This window comes from Dermacentor albipictus, chromosome 1 (assembly GCF_038994185.2).
Source record: "Dermacentor albipictus isolate Rhodes 1998 colony chromosome 1, USDA_Dalb.pri_finalv2, whole genome shotgun sequence".
Taxonomy (NCBI): domain Eukaryota; kingdom Metazoa; phylum Arthropoda; class Arachnida; order Ixodida; family Ixodidae; genus Dermacentor; species Dermacentor albipictus.
In genome coordinates, this window is record NC_091821.1 from 313923631 (window position 1) to 313943626 (window position 19996).

The 19996-nt window shown below is 42.9% G+C and overlaps 1 protein-coding gene across 3 annotated transcripts in view; it reads right to left on the reverse strand.

The window, feature by feature from the left end:
• The window catches only part of LOC135904609 (FERM, ARHGEF and pleckstrin domain-containing protein 2-like), a 220828-nt gene that overhangs the window by 99376 nt on the left and 101456 nt on the right, over positions 1-19996 (reverse strand). For all 3 annotated transcript variants that reach the window (XM_065435478.2, XM_065435463.2, XM_065435487.2), the window contains one exon: positions 4090-4173. In XM_065435478.2, coding sequence (XP_065291550.2) covers positions 4090-4173 — 84 coding nt within the window. The remainder of the gene's footprint in view (positions 1-4089; positions 4174-19996) is intronic.

Consider the following 19996-nt stretch of genomic DNA (forward strand, 5'->3'; position numbering starts at 1 on the left):
GCTTTAGGCCTAAGGCTTTACGAAGCTGCCTGTCGCACGTGGAGAGACGCAACCTGGTGGACCGTGGCGTTGAGGTGTTGCAATTTGCTTCCCTCATTCTATTTAGCCTCGCACGAATTGAAATTACTCGTTCGACTCAAGGAATCGAGCTTCGTTCACATGAACTTAGCGTCTGAGTAGCTGTCCGATATTTTGCTAGCCGAGTTGAACATCGTACCACGTGGGCGATGCGCATGCATAATTCCTCTACCTTGCACTACTTTAGTGTTTGCCGAGTGTTTTGAGTGTACGCAGCGTGATTGGAGTCACCCCTGGTTTGCCGTCACCTGCACATCGTCTGCGCTGCTGCCTCGGACTACGATCAAGCCACCCCGGGCGATGGTGATGCCGTGGCCAGTTCGGCGCAGCGACTTCGGCGGCCTCCTGTATCCAGCTCACAACCCTCGGCGGCGGACAAAAGAGCCGGCGGTCACCGACAGCTACGGCGGCTCTTCCCAGCAAGGCGCGTCGGCGCGAGCGACGCTTGCTCGTACCGACTACTGCGTCGTTGTCTCCGGAGTCCTGGCCTGGGATCATGCCGTCGAGGCTGCAAAGCTGCTGCTGGGACCGGCGGACGCCAGCGGTGCACCCAGGGACAATGTCGGCTCGCATACTATGGACAGCGTGTGGACATTTCTTCGGCGCGGCCACTGTTACATGTGCTACCTTGTTCGCGAAGCACGGGTTAATGTTAAACCGTGTCACATGTTTCGCCGGAATAAAAAGTGATTTAAGGTTGGGGGGATGTGGGGATGCGCGACCCTCGCGCCTTCCCTGATGTTTTCCCCGCATAGCGCGTCTCCTGTAATCCCGCTTCGCCGCGTGGCCTGCGTGACATCCGCGCGGTCGATGTGGTTGAAGCGCAGTCCGAGAGATGGCGCTAGTGTTGCGCTGCTGCGGGGTTACTTGGGTGCGGGAGGGACAAGGCGCTCTCTCTTGAGTTCGAGATAGCAAACAGCACGGACGTGCCGCGCGTGCAGCGACCCTCTTTCCCGGCGGGTCGGCGCGCGGCGTGGACGTCCCGCGCGAGCGCGCGGTGACCCATGCTTCCGCGAGACCGCCTCGCGTGGCCGCCTTCGAACGCGCCACGATTCGCGTGACTATACACGCGAACGACCAGGCGTTGGGATCCAGCATGGGGCAAACATATTCGCTCGCTTGCGGTCGCGGTAAGTCGGACTTCTAGATTTGTCGCGCGCCCATCGGCATGTTTTGTGGATAGCAACTCGGATAGCAGGCATTGATCTATGAAAGGTGCAATAAATGCCCTTGTGATTGTTTGCACTACTGTGTTGTCGTTCCTTTGTCCCAAGAGTACAGTGTGAGAATCCCACATCAGACCCCACAAGCCATTGCTGTCAATTATTGCAATACTAAATGCTCTTTATGTGGTGCTGAGTTAGCTACAATAAGAATCAGAGTGATGAACCGAACTAGAACTGAACCAAAAATTGGAGCTCAAACTGTTATCTTCAGCTGAACTGGAACCGAACCACCCCATTATTTTTTCACCATATAAGAATCGAACCTAAACCAGAACTTATCGAAGGAACTCTTTCGAACAGGTTCAAGAAACTGTTCATAAGCTTCTGCAGACCAGTGTTCCCATAGTGAAAAATTTTGTCTCTAGGTTTAGCGACTTTCAGATTATTGGCAAATTTATTTATTAGGTGGCCGGCTACTTTGTTTATTGACGTGACAGACTAAATGGCAAAACATCAGTGACTTTTAGAATGCACTTTATTATTAAAGAGTGCAGTCGCCTTGTACGCAGCTACTCGTTGTGAGGGCCGATGCAGCAGCATAGCAGACAACCGAACTGGGGCCAGTGTCAAAATGCTGCAGTGTCCTGCTCCCACATGACCACATACTGCGTCGTGATGTCACAACACAGAAGGCACAAAATCGAAACTGGATTTAGAAAAGCTGATACAATAAATTATTTACAGCGCTCTGAGGCTGGCTATTATTTCTTCTAGGGTTTAGAGGTCTAGGACCTTCGTAAAACGTTAAAAAAATACAGCAGAGACGCTTAAGACTGTTTACATGTGGGAACACAAAAGCATTATACCGTTTTTAGACCCCAGAAAGTCATGAACGCACTCATTTTATACACTCATGACGTGGCACCACCTCCTCTCCTATGGCTGTGCTGTCACGTGGCCAATTACATACGCACTTGGCCACACATTTGGTCAGCCAGATGGCTGTGACATGACGTTTGAAATGACACACACATTGGGCACACCTTTAGTCAGCCAGAATTGTGGAGCCACGGTGGCATCGGAGAAGTGTGCTAATCTCATAACCCATAGGCCTGGATTCGATTCCCATTCAGACTGAAATACGCAAAATTTTCTTATCAAGGCCATTAATTCACTTTGCTTAGAGGAACCTCCCTGAGAAATTTGATGTCAATTCAAGCATTCTTTAATGTGTTTTTACTCTCTGCGTTGTCGGTCATTTTTGGAACCATCTTTTGGTCACGCCATGACAAATTTTTTCGTAATGGGGCATATAATGCTTTCGCATTAAAATATGAATATAGTCAAAAGTATCATGTCAGTACCCTATAAACTTCAACTCCTTATGAACTCAGAAGTACTGGTCCAAATTGGTGTGAACCATTATATTTTTGCCCGGGAGCTGAACCTGAACCAAACCAGAGAATATGTAGAAGTCTGAACCTGAGCAGAAACCAAAACTTCTTGGTTCGACACCCTGATAAGAATTATGATGAAAGCTCACACTAAACAAAAACACTTGTTCAGTTTGGAACATTCAGCACGAAAGCAAAAGCAAAGCAAGGGCAGTTTGTGCAGACATGACAAATTTAATACATGTTTTTATGAGAAACTAATTTTTCTGACTGATTTCTTTTATAATGTAGTAGTATTATTTCAGCGCATGAAATGCGACAAAGACTCCTATATTTTCTGAAAATACCTTACAGCTTTCTTCTGCAAATGCTAAATTTGCAAGCTATCCAATTTTTTGCATAGGTTTAACAAGACCCATGTGTTTTCTTATTTGCTTCTGACGCAGGGGTTATATGCTAATATATTACTGCTCACTGAAGCCTTCTTAAGTATTCCACCTAAAACAGTTTTGAATATCTCAAGTGCAAATATCTGAAAGGTGCACTGACCGTGATAACATTAGGTCAACATTATGCAAATATTATATTAACCAAATTCAAAAACTTTGTGACTGCCAAGGTAATAAATGAATGCATAGGGACTTCCGAAGACATAATTGTAAGAACGCTTTGCACAGCCCCGATGGTTTATGCCAAGCCATGCACAAGACAAGGCGAACCATCCTTATCTTCGCATCCAAATGAAGCTAGGGTGCCACAGACAAAAGCTCGCATAGATGGCGGCGCCACATTTTCCTCTAGGTCGTAGCATTTTAAAAATCCCTGTGATTGAAATGGAAAATTGATACCTGGAAGACATTGAAATACTAAATACTTAAAAATCCCACTGTTAACTGATTCTGCCCCACAGGGCCCCTTTCAGTGCTTTCAAACATCTTCAAAAAGACCACTGAAAAGCTCCTAAGATGTAAAACACAATGTAGTTGCAATACTTTGCTGTGGTAATAATAAATTTCAATTATTCAACTCTTGGCTTTTTCCAGCAAGGAACAGCTCCTAGTACAGCTCTGAGAACACCCCAACTTTCTTGTTCCACATAACTGACCTTTGAGCTAATGCAAAATAAAACTTGTTTCCTTGTCCTTTGAATTAAGACCAGCCATTATGTTAAAGCAGTCAGTTTTAGATAAACAAAAGGTATGACAAAAAAGAATTAACATAAAAATTACGAAAAATCAGAAGAAATAGCTATGTTGTAGACTAGCTTCACAATCACAGTTCAGAACATGAACATTTATGGCAATAAGCTAGTCACTCAAGATCAGTATCATATCAGGCTGATTGATTGATAATATGCTTTCTTGCCATTTTTGCACATATGTGTTGTTGCAGTGGCTGTAAGTGCCGAGAATTGGGGCTAGATGCGAAAGACAGTGAAGCATATCACCTACCACGACTACCACTTCCAGGTCCTTCTTGTAGCTGCGTTCTGTCATCAGCAGCTCCTTGCTAACAAAGTACTCCAGCGGAAACATCTGAAATCAGAAGGAGAGTGCAGCAGCAAGCAAAATGAAGCTGTGTGATGGCTTTCCAGTAAGGTAAATTCCGATACCTAACACTTCGCGAGACAGCTGTGAACACAAAAATTAACAACAATTTTGGTGGCATCATCTCACAAGTTCAAAAGGTATCTTTTTAATGTGCTGCAATACATAAAAAGCAAACTTAACGTGGTTCTAAACTCAATCAAAAGTCGAAGTTTCACCCAAAAGGCAAAGCACTGATTGTGATAGAAAATTATTAGACAGCTATACGAACTAAAATTAGTAGTTTTATCAGTTGCATAAACTGCTGTAAACACTTGTTTCCTAACTTAATAAGCATGTTGTCACACACACACACAGGCAAACACAAACATCTCACTCGATGACCACACACACTCGCTGTCAGAATGCTGGTGTGACGAAGAGTGACAGCAGCAGCGAGTGGATTCCCCTTTGTGCTGCCTCTTGCTTCAATGCAAACTAGGCTCGCTAGAATACACAGCATACAAAGCCATCACCTATCGAGCTACCTAGCCTTTGAACTCACCGCAGATTAATTTCTTCACTCAGCCACCGCAGCCGGAGCAGAAGAGGAGATGTGCACTAACCTGCCCCCTTCAACCCCCAACTCCTCCTAGCGTGCTTGAGAAAACAGTACGCACCCTGCCTCTGTCCCTTGCGCACGCAATAAGACACCAGCACATCAAGCCACCATCCTTCTTGGCTCACCTTCTCAAGCTCTCCCTCACACCTACAGCATACAGTGAGCGGCAGCAATTTTTGGACTTTACACGGAACATCATGGCATCAATGATGGCAGAAATTCACCTGGAGTGTCGATATAATTGCTGTCACAATAAAGATAACCGACGCAACAGATTGATCACATACTGTGGCTGGGTTTTCTAAGAGTGAAACATGGCCAGTGCATCAGAACTAAACTGTTGCCATCGGCAGCTGTTGCGGGGAGTTGGAAATTACACTTTGAAGGTGGAAAGGGTGAACACCTTCTTGCGAATAGGTTTTACAGCAGTTAGGCTGCATTTAAATACAGTAGCATTGATTTCAGCTTCTGGAGCAAGAAAAGGCGGTTTAAGAAGCAGTGAATAAAGGTCCTTAGAAGGTACAATATCATGTGTTCATCTGATTAAATTAAATTCTTAAATGTTCTATATTATTTTGTTCTGTGGAACAGTAAATGTTCCACTTGTCGCGGCTTAGCACCCCCACATTTCGTGCTTTTCTGCCAGCGACAGCCGGGGATAGGCACAACGCTAGAGCGCTATCTATTTTCGGGGCTAGTTGCTTCGGCAGGTGAGTTGTTACACACTCCTTAGCAGATTCCGACTTCCATGGCTACCGTCCTGCTGTCTTAAGCAACCAACACCCTGCATGGGTTCTCATGAGCTCGGGCCCCTTACCCTGCGTTTGGTTCATCCAACAGCGCCAGTTCTGCTTACCAAAAGTGGCCCAATTGGCAGGCTCATCGCAGTGGGAGGCCTCAACCCAGAAGGCCTCCCGTGCACCCATTGAAAGTTTGAGAATAGATTTCAGTTTCAGTTTATTATTCTTTAAATACAATGCATTGGTAAGATACAATATACAGCAAGCAAGGTTGAGGACGTTTCGACCCCAATGCTTCTAATCATTCGCTTTACCAGGTGGGACTGCTCTCCCATCGAGTGCCAGCTATCCTGAGGAAAAATTCGAAGGGAACGAGCTACTAGATGGTTCGATTGGTCTTTCGCCTCTATACCCAGGCCTGATGATCGATTTGCACGTCAGAATTGCTTCGGACCTCCACCAGAGTTTCCTCTGGCCTCGTCCTGCCCGGGCATAGTTCGCCATCTTTCGGGTGCCAACGTGTGCGCTCTTGCTCCACCCCGGCGATGAGTGAGTGCTTGGGACGGGCCGTTGCTGCTGCCTTTTTCGGACCCTTGTGTGGTCCAGGATCGCAATGCAGCCCACAAGGAGCCTTCACATTTCATTGCGTCATTGGGTTTTGAGAGACCCATTGACTCGCGCACGTTAGACTCCTTGGTCTGTGATAAAAATCAAGAGTAGGACAGATACAAGATGGGAAATTTAGCATATACAATACTTATGTGGTAGTGCCGTTGCCCAAAGCGGTATATTATCTTACTTTAGTAGCTGCAGAAGTTTTGTAGCTTTGAAAATGTACGGCACACTGGCGTGAGCTTACATGACAAGAATACCATGAGGTAGCAATGTGAAGTACACATTTAAATCCAAGATGACTGGCACTAACAACCCAGATAGCCAGATACATCCATTAGATGTGCATAATATGGTATACCTTGGATATTCAGTGTGTTCGCTAGATATCCAGACTGATCTAGAAAACGCTATATGGATGTACTATGGACCATTGCAAATGCATCCAGAATGTGTAAGTGGTACATTGTGGGGATGTCAGGGCTGGATATATGCAACATCTATTCATCATCATCAACATCAGCCTGTTTCATGTCCAGTGCAGGACGAAGGCCTCTCCCTGCGATCTCCAGTTACCCCTGTCCTGCACCAGTCGATTCCAACTAGCATCAATTGAAGTCATAGCGCTGGATTGACAGGGACATGAAAGACGACACGACGTGCGCTTTTTCAAGCGAACTTGCACTCGTCAATTTCCCAATTTCATCGCTCCACCTAGACTTCTGTCATCCTCGATTGCGTTTCCCTTCTCTTGGTGCCGATTTTGTAACCCTAATGGTCCAACGGTTATTTAACCTGCGCATTACATGAGCTGCCCAGCTCCATTTTTTTTCTCTTGGTGTCAATTAGAATATCGTCTATACCCGTTTGCTCTCTGATCCCAACCGCTCTCTTTCTGTCTCTTAACGTTATGCCTAGCATTCTTCGTTCCATCACTCTTTGCACAGTCCTTAACTTATTCTCAAGCTTCTTTGTCAGTTTCCAAGTCTCTGCCCCATATGTCAGCACTGGTAAAATGCACTGATTGTATACCTCCCATTTCAATGATAACGGTAAGCTTCCAGTCAGGAGCTGGCAATGTCTGCCGTATGCGCGATCCAACCCATTTTTATTCTTCTGTGAATTTCGTTCTCATGATCAGGGTTCCCAGTGATTGACATAAGTAAACATACTCCTTCACAGAATCTGGAGGCCGACTGGCGATCTTGAACTCTTGTTCCTTTGTCCGGCTATTTATCATTATCTTCGTCTTCTGCATATTAATATTCAATCCCACCCTTACACTCTCTCTGTTAAGGCCCTCAATCATTTGTTGTAACTCGTCTGCATTGTTGCTCAATAGAACAATGTCATCAGCAAACTGAAGGTTGCTGAGATATTCACCATCGATCTTTATTCCTAAGCCTTCCCAGTTTAACAGCTTGAATACTTCTTCCAAGCACGCAGTGAGTAGCATTGGAGAGATTGCGTCTCCTTGTCTGACTCCTTTCTTTATAGGTATCTTCCTACTTTTCTTGTGTAGAATTAAGGTGGCTCTGGAATCTCTGTAGATATTTTCCAAGGTATTTATGTAAGCGGTCTGTACTACTTGATTACGCAATGTCTCTATGACTGCTGGTATCTTTACTGAATCAAATTCATTTTGTAATCTATGAAAGCCATATAGAGAGGCTTACTGTGCTCTGCGGAATGCTCAATAACCTGACTAATGACTTGGATGTGATCCATTGTAGAGAATCCCTTCCTTGTCATATACACTGACTAAGAAAAACTTATGGCATGTCTTCTAGTTCATACAAGATGGCAGAAACCATAAAGTGAAAGAAGAACAGAGTAAAAGGTATATGTTACATGGACTGTGACACACACTAAGAAAGTTAGTAGTTGTTTCAGGGTCAACAATGCTTTTACTGCTGGTAATAAGAAAAGATATGCACTACTGTTAAAGAAATAAAGAGCAGCTAAACAGAAAAATATGACGATGTGTTATGCCAGATGTACACCTGAGTTTTTAGTATGCCTCACTGGAGTATCTCATAAAATTCCAGTTAGTTGTGGCTGCATTTACGTGTGCCAGTTGAGCCAGCACCTCAATTAGGCATTAAATGAGCCCAAACAGTCATTAATCAGAGGAATGCCATCGAACATTTCATTGCACTCTTGCAAATGTAAATGTAATGCCAATTTTAAAGATGAAAAGTTCTATTCAGATAGGAATGAATAAGTGCATTTTAAGTTTAAGGTCAAGGGATGCCTTATCAGTAATTGCATTAGCCAGCCTTTGGTTCTCTTTCAAAATGAGAAATCATCAAGTCTGAATCAATACCTGTTGAGAGTGCATGTGTGTCCATTAATGACTGAGTTGGTGCTGATTTCTCCAGAGCATGCATAAATGCGCGCGTATGCATGTATGCGTGTGCACAAGTTTTCCACCACTGTACAACATATGCTTTGACATTTGACGTCTGTGTTGTCCTGTTCACTCCTCTTTTGTCCGTGTTCTCTATGCTTGCCTTTTCAAACCATGAATCATCACTAACTCGCTCAGCATACTATCTTCCTAAGCAATTACCCACCTTAACACAACGTTACATTTAGTAAACAGCTAGTATAACAGTTAAGCACATCTTTTACCACTGTCGACAATGATCAACACAGGTGTCACTTCCTTTCAGCGCTCCCTTCTTGACTATGAGTAACCATGACTAGGTCGCACACGAAAATAATAGCCTCCACGTGAGCCCAACTAAAATTCACAATGAAGATTTGTTTGGCTTTTGTAAAGTTTGCATCAAAAACATGGTCCTAAATGACATGCCTGAATTATCCGAACGGCTGTTACTAAAAACAAATGACAAATCATTATAAGACAGAACAACAATACCAAACACAGAATCTGCTTGGCTCTGGGTGACAAGGAAGTGCTGAAACCTTCTCAGCAATGGGCAGGAAGAGCAAACCACGGGCGCGATATTGTAGCAACGCCTTTTTCAGATGCTAAGGCCTTTCGGCACTTTTCACATTCGTGAGTGGTCAAGAGACAAACGTGCGAGTCAAACGTGGCCACTCACAAATGTGAAAAGCACCAAATGGCATTGGCGCAACGAAAAGGCTTCGCTACAACATTGCAGCCCATGCCTCCTGCAAATGCAGTTGAACCACCCATTGCTGCTAGAAATGATCATCATCACCAGCCTATGTTATGTCCAGTGCAGGACGAAGGCCTCTCTCTGCCGTCTCCAATTACTCCTGTCCTGCGCCAACTGATTCCAACTAGCACCTGCGAATTTCCTAATTTTTGATCTCACCACCTAGTCTTGCGCCTTCCTCTACTGCGCTTCTCTTCTCTTGGCATCCATTCTCACCCCTATGGTCCAACGGTTTTCTAAACTGCGCATTACGTGACCTGCCCAGTGGCATTTTTTCTCTTAGTGTCAATTAGAATATCGGCTACACCCGTTTGCTTTATAATCCAAACCGCTCTCCTTCTGTCTCTCAAGGTTATGCCTAGCACGCTTCGTTCCATCACTCTTTGTGCAGTCCTTAACTTGTTCACAAGCTTCTTTGTCGGTCTCCAAGTCTCTGCCCATATGTCAGCCCCGGTAAAATGCACTGATTATACACCTTCCTTTTCAATGATAATGGTAAGCTTCCAGTCAGGAGCTGACAATGTCTGCCGTATGTGATCCAACCCATTTTTTTTCTTCTGTGTATTTCCTTCTCACGATCAGGATTCCCTGTGATTAATTGACCTAGGTAAACGTTCTCCTTCAAAGACTCTAGAGGCTGGCTGGCAATCCTGAACTATTGTCCCTGTGCCCAGATAAACATCATTGTCTTTGTCTTCTGCATATTAACCTTCAGCCCCACTATTACACTCTCCCTGTTAAGGTCCTCAATCATTTGTTGTAACTCGTCTGCAGTATTGATGAATAGAACAATGTCATCGGCAAACCGAAGGTTGCTGAGGTATTCGCCGTCGATCCTTACTCCCAAACCTTCCCAGTTTAATAGCTTGAATACTTCCAAGCACGCAGTGAATAGCGTTGGAGAGATTGTACTCTTCTTGTCCGACCCCTTTCTTTATCGGGTAACTTCCTACTTTTCTTGCATAGAATTAAGGTCGCTGTGGAATCTCTGTAGATATTTTTCAGGGTATTTACGTAAGCGGTTCCTACTCCTTGAATATGCAATGCCTCTATGACTGCTATTATCTCTACTGAATCAAATGCCTTTTTGTAATCTATGAAAGCCATATATAGAGGCTGATTATACTCTGTGGATTTTTCAATTACCTGATTGATGACATGGATGTGATCCATTGCAGGGTATCCCTTCCTGAAACCTGCCTGTTCCCTTGGTTGACTAAAGAACACTGTTGCCCTTTTTCTACTGGAGTTTATGTTGGCGAATATTTTATATAATACTGGGAGTAAGCTAATGGGCCTATAAATTTTCAATTCTTTAACGTCTCCCTTTTTGTGGATTAGTATAATGCTTGCACTCTTCCAGTTTTCTGGGACCCTTGGAGTCGATAGACATTTTGTATAGAGAGTCGCCAGTTTTCTAAGAATTATGTCTAGTCCATTTTTGATTAAGTTGACTGTTATTCCAACTTCTCCTGCTGCTCTTCCCCATTTCATGTCTTACAAGGCCCTCCTGGCCTCATCGCTAGATATAGGAGGAGTTTCATTATCCTGTTCATTACTGTTTCGAATGGAGTTATTTTGAATCCTCTGGGTACTGTACAGGTCATTATAGAATTCTTCCGCTGCATTTACTATACCTTCGAGATTGCTGATGATATTACCCTGCTTATCTTTCAGTGCATACATCTTGGTTTGTCCTATGCCAAGTATCCTTCTCACCGATTTCAGGCTGCGTCCATTTCTTCTGGCTTCTTGAGTCTTTCTCACATTATAATTTCGAATATCCCTTATTTTCACCTTGTTGATCAGTTTTGACAGTTCTGCAAATTCTATCTGATCTCTTGAGTTGGACACTTTCATTCTTTGTCATTTCTTTATTAGGTCCTTTGTTACTTGGGAGAGCTTGCCTACTGGTTGCCCTTGGTGCCTTGCCTTCCCTCCCAATTCAGTTGATGCCTCTGAAGCCAACCTCTTTACGGTTTCATTCATTACATCTACGTCATCTTCATCTCTCTGTTCTAAGGCTGCATATTTGTTTGCAAGCACCAGCCTAACTTTGCCTGCTTTTACCCTTATGGCCTCTAGATTGGCCTGTTTCTTCTTGACCAATTTTAGCCTTTCTCTCTTCAAATTGAGGTGAATCCTAGCCTTCAATAACCTATGATCACTACACTTTACCCTACTTATCACTTCTACATCCTGCACTGTGCTCGGATCAGCAGCAAATATGAAGTCAATTTCATTTCTTGTTTCACCCTTAGGGCTCTTCCAGGTCCATTTTCTGTTGCTACGCTTCCTGAAAAAGGTGTTCATTATTCGAAGCTTATTCCTTTCTGTGAATTCTACCAGTATCTCTCCTTTAGCATTCCTAGAATTGACACCATAGTTGCCGATTGCTTGTTCACGAGCCTGCTTTTTCCCCACTTTTGCACTGAAGTCGCCCATTACTACAGTATAGAGTTTGCACTTTCCTTAGCGCTAATTCAACGTCTTGATAAAACTGCTCTACTTCCTCATCCTCGGGACTGGATGTAGGAACGTAGGCTTGTACTATTCTTAATCTATACCTCTTATTAAGTTTGATTACGACTACTGCTACCCTCTTATTAGTGCTGTAGAATTCGTCAATGTTGCTCACGATGTTCTTATGGATTAGGAATCCCACCCCGTATTGCTTATCTGGGAGACCTCTATGGCAGAGGACATGGCCGCTTTTCAGCAATGTATAAGCCTCACCAGTTCTTCTAATCTCACTAAGGCCGATGATATCCCAAACAATGTGCGATAGTTCCTCAAAGAGTCCTGCTAATCTAGCCTCACTAGACAGAAATGTCCGCACCTAAACTCATGCTAACTTTTTGGCCTAGGACTCCATTAATTAAAGGGTAAGTTGCTACTGCCCACCTCTACAGTCAAGATGACCAGCCCATTTTCAAATCCTTTGTTTGCTGCAGTATGCATGCTCCCCTGTTCCAGCATGAGCTTGCCAATTGAAAGCAGTCGTTATCCTCTTCCTTCACGATACCCGGCTCGCAACTTTTCTGGATGCCAGATGAGGACTATCTCGTACGTTGAAGCTTGACTGAATGTATTTCTAACATTATTTTACACCTCTTTGAAAGCTTCTTTGAATTAAATGCATGCGCAGCAAGATTAAAATGTGACTCGTGAAATCTGAAAGAGGTCTTGCAATACACCATGCACTTGTTTTTCTTGTAAAACATCGCTACTGTGCACATACGCTATTTATTAAAAAATTCACAAACACACACGCACACACACACACGTATATATACAGGGTGTCTCGGCTAACTTGGACCAAGATTTTAAAAATACCCAAGAGCTCTAGAGAAATTGTACCGACTGCATAGTAGCTTTATTCTTATGTGCTTACGGCCAGTATTTTTTCATCGTGAAGTATTAATTAATTGGATTTAATTAGGGAACCTTTTAATTATTGCTTGAATTGCAAACATATAAATTACAAAGTTGTAGGGAACCTCAAATAACCTCCAAATCAAGCATTTGTTTAATGCTCAGCTTTGCCTTGTTGGTTTTTCCAAGAAAAAGCAAAAGCGCGCGAAGTATCCAATATACTAAACAGATAGGTGCTCGCGCGCCGCTACTCAAGCGCTCCAAGCGAATAGCCACGGATACATGGCTTTACTAGAGGCGACAACTCAATACAGGGCCTCACGCTACGTGATGGTTGGGGAATCAAGAGAACAAGCCGCTGACGCATTGATAAGCGTTGCGGAGCCTTGTGCAATGCGGCGATAAGAGAATGCAGCAATATATTTTTCAATGGTTGCTTATAGGCACTTGAGTAGCGGCATTCAAGTGCACATCTATTTCGTATTTCGCAGACTTGTTTTTTCTTTGAAAAAAGAACCAGAACCACTTCAGCACAAAATAAATACTTGATTCGGAGGTTATTTAAGGTGCCCTACAACTTTGTAATTGATATGTTTCGATTCAAGCAATAATGAAAAAAGTTCCCTAATTAAAAGTAATTAATTAAGCAATACTTGGGGATGAGAAACATGCTGGCCATAAGTACATATGACTACGGCTACTATTCAGTCGGTACGATTTCTCTAGAGCTCTTGGGTATATTTAAAATCTTGGTCCAAGGTAGGTGGGAGACCCCCCCTCTCTCTCTCTCTGTGTGTGTGTGTGTGTGTGTGTGCGTGTGCGTGCGTGCGTGCGTGTGTAGGGTGTTTCAGTGACCCCTTCCCAACGTATTTAAAGGTTGCCTGTGGCAGAAACCTCAATTCTAGTTTAGGAGCCGGTTAACTCGAAGCGGTGGACACTACTTACACAAACAATTGAAATGCAAAATTGACTAATTAACAAGGATTCACTAATTCACTTTTAGCTAATTATCTTATGACCCATATTGCAATTTACAAATTCTAGCAGTGGACTTTGCAAGGCAGATCCACTTGGAACGAATTCTCAGGACGACACCAGTTTTGAGATATAAATTCCCAAACTTTATGGATTGGCATTCCAGTTACTTGTGTTCTTCAGTGCCTGAAACGACGTTTTGTTAAAAATTAACTGAAACCAAAGCATTTCTCCGTTAACTTTGGGAATTTATATCTCGAAACTGGTGTCATCTTGAAAATTCATTCCAAGTGGATCCGCGTTGCGAACTCTATGGCTAGAATTTGTAAATTGCAATGTGGGCCATAATTTAATTAGTTAAAACTTAATTAGATAATTCTTATTAATTAGTCGATTTTGCATCTCAATTTTTTATGCAAGTACTGTCCACTGCTTTGAGTAGAGCAGCTCATGAACTAGGATCGTGATAGCTGCCACGGGCAACTTTTATTCCTTTGAGGGTAAATGACGCAAATATACGGCGCCGCGAACGAAGTTCAAAATGGTCGATGCTGTATACGTATGGTGCCATATGTATGTTTAAAAAGCGCACCAATTTCCTTACTTTTTCTTTTTTGTTATGTGCTGCTACTATGTGGCAATACAGGGATATTTCGCGCGCCTCTCTCACCCGGTTTTCGTTGCATGGTTTGTTCTAGCGCTAGTTCGCTCCCGCACATCTATATGGCACCGCTCGCGCATTGGCATGTGCGCGGGGGTTGGCGGTTTAAGTTTTGTTCCGCGGGTGGTTTCAGCTTCTTGCGCTTGCAAAACTGATGGCTATCTCGCTACTAATCGCTCAAAGGGCGACTGCTAATTTCTCACTCGTTTAGTGCTCACGGGAGTGGGCATAGGAAGGATGCTGCTATGCATTCGCTTCCATTGCTTATTATTACTTTTTTTTTTTTACACTGGCGAAAACTAATTGCCCCTGGTTGGCGACGAGATGAAGATTAGCGGAAGTTTGTCATACGTTTTGCTTTTTTTCACGGGCACAAAACCACACAGGTTTCTTGAGTGCATGCACCTACGCAGTTCGATTACACTATGGATGTACAGTGCTCACGGAATGAAATGCATCAATTTAGGCCTAACTAATGCGCATACTTTCATTTCCACTGGCTGCAGGTCATGAAACATTGACGTAACTTTGGCACGTACACTTATATCGGAGTCCACATCACCTTTGGTGACCAGATTCCTAGCAACATGACATGGTACTTTTGAGTACTTTGCACATATGCAGGGTTCTACTAAATGCTCCCTGTTGCGTTTCATTCCATGAGCACTGCACATATTAGTGTAAGAGCAGGAACATTTCAGCCTTGCGAAATATTCTCGTGTGCGCATTTTCAAAGCCTTGGAACTATAACAATGCATTTAATTTTCAATTCTTATAAGCTTATTTCCTTTTTATTGTTGTTATTCATGAATGAAGAGCACATATATACCAACGCAAAATATATTTTTTTCACTTTATGGTCACCCTAAAAGAATTACGGTAAATTTTTTTCGAAATAACTCCCTAAAAAGAACTGGAATCCGAAAAAAAAAAATCGACTCCGGGTGGTCGCATATGGCAAAAGAAATCGACCCTCAAAGGGTTGAAAATTTTTAAAAGCGTTCGCTGAATCACCCTTTATACATATGCAATCGCACTCTTGATGAAGGCTGGACCTTGGACGAAATGTCAGTAAAATCCTATTTTTCTGACGTGCTGCTTTCCCTCACAAACTCTGTTACAGGAAGGCAATTTCTTTTTCAATGTCCCTACCATCTGACCCTTTCTCATTTAGTTGTGTGTTTACGCCTTGTGGTGCTCAAAAAAAGATTTAGATTTACCATTGTAAATGCACATTCGGAGCTCATGTGCAGTTTACCATCAAAGGCATTCTGCAACTGGCTTCTTGGCAAAGTCCTCAAATGGCGAGACATAATTACAGACTTCGTTTAACTGCAGCATGAAAGGTATCTAGTATATGACAGATATCTGACATCTTCAATATGTACTACTTTTATGAGAAAGGCACTGCTTTTGTTGAACTCATTAGTATACTCATGACATTAAATGTGCTGCAAGCAGGCCCAGTTATAACTCCTAGAAAACAGCTTGTGCTACCACATGTCCACAAGCCATTGCACAGTATCAACAATATTACTGGCACATACAACATATGCTTCCGTTTTTCTAACATAAAAAGAAAGAGAAAAGAAGCGAGCCATTTGTTAGCAGTGAGGTGAAACTGTCAGGATTCTATTCTTGGTAACAGTTCTCTCATTTCGCAGAAATGTTAATTATAAGAAGCAGTTGGGAGTAGAAAGCTCTCCAAGGCAAAGCAGAAAGGAATCAGTTTGAGCATGTGCATAAAGATGCTTGCAAAGCAGAGAAGGTGTTGCTGGATAGTAAAGAGCAGCATCAAATCACTTTACATAGATATTTACTTTCTTTATTCCTTCAGAGGTAAAACGTTGACCCTTACAGAAAAAAAATTCAAGCCGAGCTTTCCCTTCTGAATTTCACAAGTAGAACTCACTGCTGATATGTCAGTGTCTTGTTACAGAAGGATTTCCTCCTATTTAGGCCTTTTAGAGCAGGAAGAGACAGTAAAACCTAGAACGTTGAGTCCTGGGTGCATTTAGAATGTTCATTCTTTATTAATAATAAAAAATAAAATAAATGGACCCAAGTATACAACTGTCAATTTTTTGCCTCTTTTCTGGCTTGCCAAGCCTCTCATGGTAGGAGTGGCTATTTTGCTACAGCAGAATATTAATTTAATGATATAGTACAAGCTGATGCTCCACTTTAGTATCCCTTTAAAGCAGCATTTGGCTGAGATTTCCATAGAAACAGATAAAAATGACAGATCGTCATTTCCTTTAGAAATGGAGCCATCAAGAATGTAAGTTTTCCATAAATGTTGATGGTTCTATTTATGATGGTTTGCAGTATTCATAACAGTACTGACCACCAAGACACTTGGGAAGCCACAGGGCAGCATCAGTCATTGCCAGAAGTAATTTGGCATGTCAGTGGCATGGGCACGCTCAGCCTCCAACGGACACCCAGTGCCATGCTGCAAAAATATGCAGTAGTGCCCAAGTTGACACAGGAAAGGTTTATCTGCCTCTAGCAGTGCCGAACTTTGCAAATGCTCAGTCCTGGATGGCACAAGAAGCAAAGGCCTCATGCCAAGGGCGAGTGCACAGAATGGGCGTCACGAGAACGTTGCTCTGGGAGGAAGGTTCCCTGTAGCTATGCCATGCACTCTCATGGTGACCAAAGGGCCTGGTTGCGAGGTTGTAGGGCAGTCTCCGTCAGCGTTAGCCTCTGATGAGTGTGGTTCAGCATAGTGCGACTGCGATGATGTGCACAAACTCGCCATGGTCTGATCATTGAGGACACTTGCGAGTCTACGGCAACGTGCGAGCCTTGTGTGCAATGAAGACAACGGCAACATGCTGCATGGTTTTGGCATGAGCACGCCAAGCATCACAAGAAAAACTAAATATAAAACAAATCTCCAATCAAAGAGGTCCATGAAGAAGAGGGGGAGAAGAGGAAGATCGCACGGGACATGTGGGCGGTTCAAAGAAGTGAGGGCGGCCAGGGCACATAGGTGGGGCTTGCCGGGTGCTTGGACCCGGGCTCACGAGGCCTCTACCTAGCTGGCTCTGCTCTTTCCAATGGCCTGTTGTCTCCTGAAGATGACATGGCATGAACCGTGCGAGGAAGGAGGCTGGTGTGCAGAGGCACGGGTTTGCACAGGTTTCCACCCAGAGCAACGTGTCTCTCCGATGACCTGCGGCATCTGTTCCATTGTGAGAACAAGCAGGTGGCATTTCGACAACCAGACAGGTGCAGGACTTGGCCATCCTTGAGCATCTTTGAACGTCGCTGCTCTCCCTTTGTCGTCTGGATCTTTTACAGAGGAAACTTGCACCCGGTGAACTCTCTTTCTTCCAACATTTTTGTTGTGAACAATTCTGACTTTGTAATTGGCACTCCGAATTAAACGTGACAGCATTGAGCTAAAATGATTTAAGTCCATACAGTTCGTTGCATACTCCTTGTTTCCATTTTAATATTGTTACCCCTTTGTATGAGCACTGTTTGATGTTTGTTAATATAGAGTGTGTTTTTCGTGCTTGTTAATTTGCAGCTGGCTTTGTTTATTTCTGGCACTGAGGCAACACCTCAGGTGTTAAAATAATGCAAGAACCAATAAATTAGTGACCACACAGGCTCTTTGGCTTTGCCTTCAGAAGGGAGAAACAAGGTACGCAGGCATAAGGCATTGTAGATGAGCTCACTTTTGTGCAATTCCCAAAGAGACGGCCATCGAATCAGAAGAAATATGTGGACGCACCTTCACTATACCAAATCTCCTCAGTGCTCACTCTTTTGGTCACACTGTGCATGGTCAAAAGAGCAAAGGTGCAATTCCTGTCAACAAATGTTCAATGGGACCTGCCATGGTTGCTCAAATATCGTAGTGTTCATCTGCTGGGCATGAGGTTGTGGGTTTGATTTCTTGGGGCAGTGGCGTCATTTAAATGGGGGCAAAATTGAAAAAAAAAAAAGAATGTTAATGTATTCATTGCACGCTAAAGAACTCCTGTGGTCAAAATTAATCTAGAGCCCTCCACTACATCATCCCTAATAACCTATTGTGCCGTTTCAGAATGCTAAATCTCATCATTTAATTCAATTTAATTTCATATGGAGGATCAGTGTAAACTGATCTACTGGACCTTCTGAAGTAGTGCAGCAGCTGAGGGGAGAAAACCAGGGGGTAAATAGGCGAACATCTGCATAAAAGTGGCGGGGCGCACTCCTATTCTCACGCATTCAAGAGACAACCAGGATGCCTATTTGCATCTTTCGAAAATATTGCTTTGGGTCTAGGTTGGGAGCGTAGTGAACAGGAGACTGCTTTTTACCTGTGTTTGGTAGGCAAAACCTTCAAGGGACACTACAGAGAAAAAGTAGTTTAGCAATGTATTAGCAAATTATTGCTTTTCACGGATACCAAGAAAGCCCCTCTTACCATAAAACCAGACTTCAAAAGTCAGAAAAGATGTAAAAATAAAAGAACTTAAAATTCTTGCACCACCCAGCCCTAACGTAATGAATTCTGATGGGGTCTGCTCGGGCCCAATTAAATTTTTTATTGGGAAAGAGGGACTACATTGTATTCTAAAAGAACCAGACAAACCTTGTTTCAAGATTTATTGTGCTACAACAGCCCAAATGTGAGACAACATTGTTATGGAGCGATCGGTACATGGATGAATGCGAGGCTTCGTAGAACAATGAATATGACAATTATGTAGGACGCTTGCACATGTCGCACATCAGCCATCTTGCTCTGTGTTTCTCGTTAAATATTTTGTACATATACCTCTCTCTTATCTCTTGCCTGTCACAATATCTTGAAGTTCATGATGTCAGTGACATACAGGCGTTGTGTTTCCAGCGCAAAATAAAAAAACGGACGATTGGCTTTATTTTCTGCTCTAGTAAATAACCTCTTAATGCAAAATGAACCAAGATTCAGTTTAGAAGAAATACTCGATCATTCTAAACTGATTTATTACTTCTCTTTAGTGTCCCTTCAAGACTGTTTGGACGAATGCTTGCAGCTGAATCAAACGATGATGCCAAAGTTAAGAAAGCACTGCTTCCGAGATTCAAGCCGACTGTAGAGGAATTTTGTGACACTTTTTACCACATATTCTACAAGAGTTTACCGAGAAAGATGTCATTGAAATATTACACCTGGGAATCACAGAAATGTCAATGTCAGCTTACAAAACATCTCTTGCCATTATGGAAAAGCCGGATGAATGCAACAGACTCTATGTAGATTTCATATGTCTAAATGATGTATTAGTTATAGACTCTAAACTTATACCAGAGTAGATGTCTTACAAAAGTTGATGGTAAAAAGTGCTTTTTGTAAATCCTTACAGAGAGAACATAGAAAAATAAAGCAATAATTTCCTGTATAAATACCCTTTTTCAGCTTAGATACATGCTTTTGTCTGAAGATGGCTGCAGTGGTATTCACAATACTCATGTGAAGAGCACTTTATGGTCGACCAAAGTGACTGACCAAACACTACAATGATGACATTCTGGTCACAACTGACACTTGAAAAAGCAGCCAGAATTGCTAGAATTACTTTGTACTTTATGCATAAAGATTTCATTGGGCCACTATAACTTGCACATGTTTATTTAAATATTCATCTCTCCATCTTCTTGTGAAGAATGAGAAGAGGAATGTATAAATAAATGGGTACAATTTACAGTG